The sequence below is a fragment of the Lipophrys pholis genome, assembly GCF_963383615.2.
Source record: "Lipophrys pholis genome assembly, chromosome: 2".
Classification (NCBI taxonomy): Eukaryota; Metazoa; Chordata; class Actinopteri; order Blenniiformes; family Blenniidae; genus Lipophrys; species Lipophrys pholis.
In genome coordinates this window covers 26,750,914-26,760,647 of record NC_137636.1, presented here as the reverse complement: position 1 = coordinate 26,760,647, position 9,734 = coordinate 26,750,914, and the positions used below count along the sequence as shown (strand labels likewise).

The following is a 9,734-nucleotide window of genomic DNA, read 5'->3' as shown; positions in this document are numbered from 1 at the left end:
CTGTTCTGATATCATAAATTAGTGGTGCAGGAAAACATTCAGAGGGAGGCGGTTCTCATGACTGTGACTGACCTCAGACTTCCAGGTCACGAATCGATCCTGAATAATTTCAGTACAAAATGCAGATTAAAAGCACAAAACTGCAGTGGTGTTTTGCTCCTTGGCGAAGCTGAAAACACAACACCAGAATTTATAATCCTCTAATCTGACTAACACTTACATAACAACATATGTAAACAAACCTGCTCCAGTGTTAGCAATCATTTGGAGTTTGTTCATGAAATTATTGTATTACGATATAAATTCAAATCGAATTGTGAAATTCCATATAATTTCTCCGGACAAACGGCAAACCTGTCGACCAAATACAGTAACAGGTTCAAATATATACTGTATATATACCGCACAATCAAAGGCAAGACTGCCAGCTCCAAACCACACGGCAGGAGGGCATAGATATATTTGAATCTGTTACTGTATTTGTTCTAGTTTGTTTCTCCATTTAAAAGTCAGGGAACACATCTTTTATTCTATTATTTTGTCGTTATCAGTCAGTGACTCTCACAATTTTGATTAATGTCAATAGTTTAAGGCCTCACCAGCAGAACAGACGAAAGCGAAACGCTGTTTTGTTCTTAGTTGTCAGATTCAGAAGTTGACCGGTGGACTGTGAAGTTCTTTTTTGTTTTTTTTATTAATCTTGGCTATAGAAAAGCTACAAAGTGATTGGCATTGATGGAGTCTGATGAAAGTGTGGATACATAATCAAAACCATCAATTTCATGCATGGCAAACCAAAGTGTTGCCTTACTTCTTAAATCTCCGCAGAGCTCAGGGAAGCTGCACAACTTTCTGATGTGCTCGCCAACACAAGCCAGACTTTACAGACATTTAAGTCACTCCAAAAACATGAGCATTTTGCTTTAAGAGCTTTAGGAGAATCTAATAATCCCGCAGGTATGATAGACCCGCGCATGTGTCTCAGACCTCTGACGATCTGTAACCTGTCCCGGAGAGACCCCTTCAGGGACGAGCTGTTCCCTGATCCAATCTGTCTGGTTCCATCTTATCTAAGCCATTATGTACGTGCTTCTCTTGCTGTCACTACAGGAGGTTTCTTCATGGGTGACCAAGAAAAGATGAGTGATAATAAATGAACTGTTTTGACTTTATTCTGAAGCCAGCACGGATTCTGAAAGTACTGTTTTGTTTTTGTTTTTTCTACAGGGTAGGGAAGGACGCCAACTTGTGCTGCTTTTCAGGATGAATGAGCTGTGCTACTTTTAGACAGAATGAAAAGCAGGAGGAGGGAAAAAAAAAAAAAAAAACAGCAGACTGCTGCTCAGTTTCACTGTGATGGAATGAAAACGCTCGCCGCAATATAACACGGCATAGTGAAACAAAAACCGTTGATAGGTTCTGGGAAAGTTGCTTGAAAAGAATAACATAACCGATAATCCCCTGATGTCATTGTAAAAAAAAAAAATACAGTGCAGGGTATTCCTAGGTGATACAAATACACAAATTAATTCATGAAATTCATCATTGGACACATTTCTTATAGGAATCTGTGGTAAAAAGCTAACTCCTGCAACTCCAGCTGAACTCAGTGAATGAACGAATGAATCAATCATGCGACTGACCCACACGGCGCTGACAGCTCCTCTAATGTTTCACAGAAACACCACAATAACATGGCTTTCTTCCTTCTTTAAGACAGGCTCAGCTGAAGGAGAGAGAAAGTAAGACACATACTTGTTCATTTCAAAACACTGATAATCCAACGCCTTTACTTTCTAAAAAATAAAGTAACTATAAGTGTTGGGAATAACATCACAAAACATAATGAGTTACTGTAACACAAATATTGATTAAAGTTAGTGTGCGTGTACGAGTTTGATCATTTCAGTATAGTTCTTATATTTCTGTGGTGTCTCTTTGTATTGCTCGATGTACTGGCTCACCTCACTAACTCAGTCATCCTGAAAACATGTTTGACTGTAAATAACATTAAAATCAACCTGCATCTATAGAAGCTGTGATTTATGTTAAGCAATAACTAAGCGTTGCTTTCCTTGATTAGAGCTGCCTGCCTGTTTGAAGTTCATCTCAGCTGGTCTGTTGCAGATTCGTCTTGCTGGATCAGTTTATGTCTGTTTTATTTCATGTAAAATTGATATGCTGATGTCTACATGAGTAATGACTGATTACCTCGAACTGAGCAACAGTAAGATATTTGCATCATCATTTAAATTCTCGCCAACTAATTCAACTTAAAGAGAAAATTACACACACGACACACAACACAGCTGACAATGTACACTTTACTAGAAACAACTAAATGTATATTTTTGATCTTCCGATTGTGTGAGTAATCCTATTTAAAGAAGTGAGTTGTAACTGTAGTCAAGCTCTAATTTTCAATAACTTGCACAATACTGGTAGCTACTAACTGTTATAGTATGTCTGGTGATGGTAGGTTAAGTCTGTCCTGATATAAGTAAATAAATTACAACCTGAAGTGTACTATCTGCCGTCATTTTGTGGTTTAAATATATAAAAGGCTGAAATATGACATGTAACAACCCCCCTGAAGTAACACAGGGGTAGTAAAATTCAGACTGAGGTCAGCACGCTCTCCCAGATTCTTAAAAATATAGTTACTTTTCCTTAACAGTGGAATTAATTTGAATGAAAATGACTAAGGAACACAGTGTATGAAAAGATTAGATTGTTATTCTGGACTCTTATAACATCTACTATTAGTATGAGTTAAACTTTTATGCGGCACTTGAAGTACTCATGAAATCAAAGAGTTCTATTATAAAATAATTCAGGATGAAGGGGTATAAGGAAAGCAATGCGTGTGATATTCCCATACGATCAAATCTGTTAAGAAGTGAAAAACTCACGAAACTCAAGCGGTTATGTTTCTCAGTGGTTAGTTGTAAAAGGTCTGAGTCCTACTATTCTTCAATTTTGTCGAGTGAATACATAAATGTATGTTAAAAAGTAACAAACATTGAAAATACTGCAGGTTTTTACTGTGAACTGAACTGAGAATTGAACAAATGTAGGAGTTTCCAGAGATGGTCACTTGACCGGTGAAGGGTTGATTGTTGTCGCCAATTAAATTTCAATAAAACGTTTTTAATTGTTGGTGTAACTGAGTCGTAATTAGTGTTCAGTAAAATACTGTAACTAATATAATGATACTGTATATGTGCCAGTATAACTGAAAGAACAGCTCGAAACGGCAGCTTAGCAGGACACACACACACCTACACACACACACACACACACGCACGCACACACAAACAGGACCAGACTGTTTTAAAGTGACAGGCCTGTCGTGCAAGACATGTATTTATGGATGGCCGTAGTGTGCCAGCGCGGAAATTCCTCGCATACTAGGAAACATCTGGCCAATTTTTATCTGTCGTATCTTTATTCTCATCTAAAGATGCCAGCAAATGGTTGCACAACCTTCCTTGCAGCGAGGCATCAATGGATCGAGGCTTCCTATGGACTGGACCTGAAACTGCTCCTGAAAATGTATAATGTCAACGACTGTTGGACACATGACTGTGGGAAAAGATTTTGACCCGTGCATTTGCAAAATGATGTTTCCAGGCAGTTTGTGTTTCGTATTTGAAATGCGGGATCATTGAAGGTTTATTTGACTGAGACTGGGACTGTTGTTGCTCCCATTGTGATGGATGTGACAGATCTATTGTCACCACTGGTATGTGAACTTTGAGCATCCAGCTGCACTCCGTTGACCCCTCCTGTGCCGTCCCCTACAGGCTGAGCGCAGGGCCTCCAGCTTGCATGACAAGTGCTGAAGGAAATGAGATAATCTCTTTCAGTCTGTCGCGTTTCTCTTGCTGACATGGTTCCTTTAAATTGTTTCATGTTGTTTTTCCTGATCCCCGTTGCCCTGGCGACGGCATGCACAACGTGCGGTGACCACACGCCATCGGTGTCAGCTGGGGGGGAGGGCGGAGCCGGTAGGTGTGAAGCTGCCTGTCAGGTAACAGATGCAGGTTTCGGGACACACGCAAGAACATCTAGGACACTGCACATGATACACAAACAGACCTGACATCCTTTTGTTAGGTGCAGGCAGCCAAGTTCACTCTGAACTGTCGGGGTCACACATCATCCTCTCCTAACCTGACCTAGACAGCGTGAACCCCACCACATCAAACATTGGCGTTGTTATTTTTCTGCTCTCATCATCATCTCCACCACTCCTGAATGGTGGGTTCAAGCCCAAACAAGCCCCCTCGCTGACATCCAGTGGCCTATAATTATCCCTCCAGCTGTTTATCCACAAGCATTTGACCTCTGAACCCCTGATACCTGCACCTTTCATAATAGCAGCCAGCCACGCCAGGGTTCAACTGTCAGTCCTGTGGATAATAGGTGTGCGTGCCGGCTTCTCACGTAAACATGATTTATTAATTCTCCATGACTTGCACATTTGGGAAACCGTGAATGTTTGCTTGTGGTAATTGCAGCATTGTGAAAGCTCATTATGTGTTTTTGTTTTTTGAGGTGAGTGAATACCCGCACTCGTTCTCAGGGAAACAATACTGAAGGGATTGTCTGTGATTTTGCGCCCTCTGCTGGTTACAGTGTGTGAAACGTGAGCTGATCATCAGAAATGTGAAACAAGTTCAGGCTATAAATCCATAGTTAAGAATTTAACATCTCAAAGTTTTAACTTAATATTTTAAGTGTTTTGCCTTGGCAAAAAAAAAAAAAAAAAGTTTCCAAAAAGGTTGAGAAAAAAAAATTATTCAATTATATGCATCTTTATCCATCTATCTCCCATATGAGCACAGATAAGACACTTTTCTGGATTTTTTTTTTTTTTTTAATTATTTAAGGCATCAACAACACACGTGTCAGTGCTCATATCTGCTAGGTTAGGTAACATTCATGCAGTTTTGGGGTGATGGCAGGGAGTCATTACCATTAAAAAAACGAAAAACGTACTTTTGCTGTGTGGTGAGAGTGTTAAGCATCACACCAGGAACGCTTCAAATCTATATTGTATTGAAACCAGTTATTTTGAAAATGAATATCAATTTTCAATTGACTGTGCCTGAATTAAAAATATTAACTGAGAAGCTAACAATTATAATAAAATGCTCTTTCTTTCTAAACCTGACATTTCAATAAATACATATATTTCCATTTTACACATTTTGGGGGATTGAAACTAATATTATTATGATTTATTATTAACACTAATAATCACTGGAAAAAATCTGTCTGAACCTACTTTCCACATCTATGTACACCTCACTCCCAAGTGACAGATCAGCAGACGTTATCATCATTATAACTTTAATTAAAATGGAAAGTTGCATTACTTATTTGTACAATTCCAACAATGCCGCACTCAACGATATGCTGAAGCTGCCTCTGAGGGTAGTTGCGGGACTCTGGCTTCAGTGCGTCAGGTGCAGACGAGGCTAACAGTGCAGGCCATGGGTCTTTACACCAGTTCCCTGCAGCCGCGGGGCCGGTGGCACAGCAGAGCCTCCACGGACAGACTCAGGAACAGGAAGAGATGCAGACGATAAAGTTCACCGTTTGAAGTGGTTCAGTTAAGAGGCGCAGCTCAGCGACTCAGACGAAACGGCTCATGCTGGCATCTTTCTCGTGCTGCGCCCTGCACGCACATCCCTCGCCCACAGAGGTGGAGGCGCGGTGCTCACCGAGCTTCAGGAGCGTCTCATTCTGCAATGCTTGGATTTCTCTGCAGCGTTGTTGAGAGTTCAATCAAGGCTCATAATCCGGCTCATCCAAGACGTTATATACATGTTGATGCTTTTCCAGTTATCAACAGAACAATAGTTTGATGTTTGCTTGGTGGTGCTGGAGCGGCTGTGCACTCTGAGCTGGACGTCAGGGCGGTCAGGTGTTCAGCATGAGATCTCCCTGTCCGGAGCCCCACTCCACAAAGTCGGCTTCGCCGCTGGAGTGAGGAGGGCTGTCCAGGGAGATGCCTCGCCGCTCCCCGAACACCTTCTCCTGCAGCTCGATTATGTCGTTGCGGATGTCGGCCATCATTAGAAGAAGGAAGTCGAAGGAGCCGGGCGGTCCCTGGGAATAAATAGGAAATTGAGGAGTTCATTATGTTTCCCAGCATGCCATGTTTCAAAGGCTGGAAGTAGGTAAATACTCACTGGGGTTAAAATAAACAGAGTTCTTCAGATTCAAAGTTTTTCATGACGAAACTGTAACCTGTTTCCACCTCTTTAATTTCTCCAATACAGCGGATGAACTTTTCTACATTTTGTCACATTAAAACCACAAATGTAAATGTATTTTATTGGGATTTTATGTGTCGGACCAACACAACGTGCCTCATAACTGCGAAGTGAAAGGAAAATGATATGCACCTTTCCACTTATTTTTGAACAAATAAAATATTGAAAAGCGTGCAAGTATTCAGCCCCCCCCGAGTCAATCCTTTTTAGAGCCACCTTCATCTGCAGTCCCACCTCAGCTGCAGGTTTGTTGGGGTTTGTTTCAACCAGCTTTGCACCTCATGAGACAGAATCTTTGGCCCAGTTTTGCGCAATGGCTCAAGCTCAGTCACAACGGATGGGGAGAAACCGTGAACAGCAATTTTCAAGTTATGCTGGAGACTTTGACTTGAATAAATGTTTTGACGTAAACATTTCTTTTGTCACTTTGGCTGTATGTGGGGAGATTTCTTTATAACTTAACTCTGTTTGAAACTTCCCCACAATCTTCTCCCTGACATTGCCAGTGTGTTCCTCGCTGCACTTGAATGAACGCCTGCGGTCTTCCCAGAGCAGCTGGATTTATACTGGAATTAAATTGCACACAGGTGGACTCTATTTACTAATTAGTTGACTTCTGAAGGCTCTTGGTGTCACTGGATTTTATTGGGAGATCAGAATAAAAGCAATGAATACTTCTCATTCCACTTCACAATTATGCGGCACATTGTGTTGGTTTATCACTTAAAATCCTCAAAAACATACATTTACACTTGTGGTTGTAATGTGACAAAATGTGGAAAAGTTCAAGAAAAATGAATACTTTTGCAAGCCACTGCATTTAGGCTTTTTTCATTAAACATTTGTCAGGCACAAGAGCATTCTGATTATGAAAAACAAGAATTTTTCAACAGTAGTGTGCAATTAACTTACGCAACTTTAGACTTTTTGAGCAGTCCTTTTTGGTAACATTGGGAAGTTTCATATTTCAGTTTTTTGTACAGTTTCAGAATTTCCCCATTCTTAAAAGGCAACATCATGGTCTGCTGTATACTCGAGTTAGATGGCCCTTCTTTATTTGCTCGGAGACTCAATCATTGGTATGTTTTTATTTATAAGTGTGTTTTCGGTCCGCTCCCATCCGACCTCCAGACCTACGGCAGTCACACAAACACAGACTCTTATCATCTTCATTTGGAAGGATCTTCTTTTACTCTGTTCGAAAGTCGGGACTGAACTGGGAAAAAAAGGTGCTCAGGCTTGCGGCCCCATCTGCTTTTTTGAATGAACTACAAAAAAACCTGAAACTCAAAAACTTGGTTTCACTGGACACTTTTGAAAAATTTGCTTAGTGACTTGGAGATGTTTTGAATGAACGACTTAATTTTAATCTATCAGCAATTTTTTATATGTTTTATGTGTACCTGTTTTGTCTGAAACTTTATTGTACTGCTGCCTGTCTTGGCCAGGACACTCTTCAAAAAGAGATGCTTAATCTCAAAGAGGTTTTTCTGGTAAAATAAAGGTTAAATAAAAAAATAAAAAAATAAAGGTTTGAGTAAATAATTCTGAAGAAGACAAACAGAAAAAAGGACAAAAATTTTGTGAAAGCAGGAATACTTAGAAGAGGAACTAAAATATGGAGCAAATGTACAGTGGCACAATCAGATAATTTCACGAATTATTCATCAAACAATTGTTTACGTTGAGTATACAAACAACATCCACAAGCAAAAAAAACAACTAGTAAGAGCCTGAAACCATGGGAGACATTATCATTATGGGTTTCGACAGAACGCCTTGTAATTGTTTTTTGCTGTGAGCAAAGTGCGGAACGTTTTCAGTTCTAAAGAATTTGATTTACATGTACTATGTGTGTTTAATGTAATAATTAAACTTACAGGTGGACCTCTGGGACCCTGGGCTCCTCTGTCACCCTGTAAATGAGAAAAAGCTGTGAAACCAGTTTTCTTAGCGAATGGCTCCTCGAGCAGTAGTGGAAAAGGTGCACAGAGTGAAGCATCATGCACGGCACGCACAACGCAAAGGTGACTCAGATTATTATTACTTGAGCTTATACGGTCGGTATATAATGCTCAAGCACAAAATGACAGACATGCAAGAAAATACCTTTAGTCCATCTCTTCCTGAAGCCCCTGGTGGTCCCTATATGGATCAATAAAAGACAAATATAAAAATTAAAGCTTTACAGCGTAGATCTATGTTTTCAGTGAAATTCTACCAATCTCTAAAAATCCATTGCACAGAGGACAGCCAGGTTTGCGGGACAGTGTTTGAGAGCTGAAGACCAAATTATTTCCGATGTCCTTCTGTTTAGACTGCCTTGCCAAAAGGGAGGTTGCAGACCTTCAACATATCCAGACAGCGTGGCGAGAGACACAGGCCTAGACTCTGTAGAGTTGAAGCAGGCCATGTCGGAAAGATCTAACTGGCGCCAAGTTGTGGCAAAGAGGGTGACCTCGACGGAAGTCGAATGAAGAAGAAGAATGATTAGAAAAGGAGCACGACTGAAAATCAGTAAATGTAACAGGCCCAATGGATGTGGAGCTTTATATAAAGAGGTAACTGAGATTCCAAACAGGTTTCAAGAGGTGTTCATGATGTACGTTATTCTGAAAATACAGGAAATCCAACATTCAGCCACAAATACTCATACAACATCGATACATGCTGTATATACAACATAAGAGTTGGCAGCCCTGTTTTACTTGAATTTTAAGATATTCAATTGACAAGCTGTGTTGTTGGTGAAGAAGCTTTAGTAGTGTTGGACTGTATCCCCCACTGCAGTAAATATGTTTACACAAAAGGTGGATTTTGATACTCGATTAGGGCTAATCCCTGTAATTCCTCAGCAGCTCACAGTCAGGAGCATCGATGGAGGCTGCAGTTCATCTGCGTGCCACTTACAAGCTCATGACTGTTGCTCGGCCATCTCCCATAGAAATATCATTTCTAAACTTCATAGCTAAGTGCATGTCAACATCTCCTTTGCAATGGTGGTTCATGGAGAAAATGGTTTTCTTCCTTCAGGGAACTGTTATTTTCCTACTCAAATAATCCCACTTGGAACGTACAAGTCTATTTTCTGGATTGAACGGGAGGATGGATGGATGGATGGATGGATGGATGGATGGATGGATGGATGGATGGATGGACGGGCTGTTATCTTCATTAAGAAATCCACGAGGAAAATGTTGTGGGAGTCCTTGAGGCAGTATTCTTTCTTACCACGGGCCCCCTGCGGCCTCTCTTTATGTGCTTCAGGTCCGGCTCTGGGCCCATGGGTCCCATGTCTCCCCGTGGACCCCGAGGACCAGGAGGCCCCGCCTCCCCGGACTCCCCCCTCTTCCCAGGTTGTCCTGGGGAGAACAGATGGACGGTTTAAACACAACACGTATGCACGTTGAAGGTAATCAGTATTTATTGAGTCAATAACAGAAGGAA

At 40.8% G+C, this 9,734-nt stretch overlaps 1 protein-coding gene across 1 annotated transcript in view; it reads right to left on the bottom strand.

Moving 5' to 3' along the window:
* Positions 1 to 5,343: 5,343 nt before the first annotated feature.
* The window catches only part of LOC308106804 (collagen and calcium-binding EGF domain-containing protein 1-like), a 45,530-nt gene continuing 41,139 nt past the window's right edge, over positions 5,344 to 9,734 (bottom strand). The window contains exons 8-11 of the mRNA XM_080458764.1: positions 9,519 to 9,649; positions 8,397 to 8,432; positions 8,168 to 8,203; positions 5,344 to 6,120 (exon numbers count right to left, since the gene is read on the bottom strand). Coding sequence (XP_080314890.1) covers positions 5,932 to 6,120; positions 8,168 to 8,203; positions 8,397 to 8,432; positions 9,519 to 9,649 — 392 coding nt within the window. The 3' untranslated portion in view covers positions 5,344 to 5,931. The remainder of the gene's footprint in view (positions 6,121 to 8,167; positions 8,204 to 8,396; positions 8,433 to 9,518; positions 9,650 to 9,734) is intronic.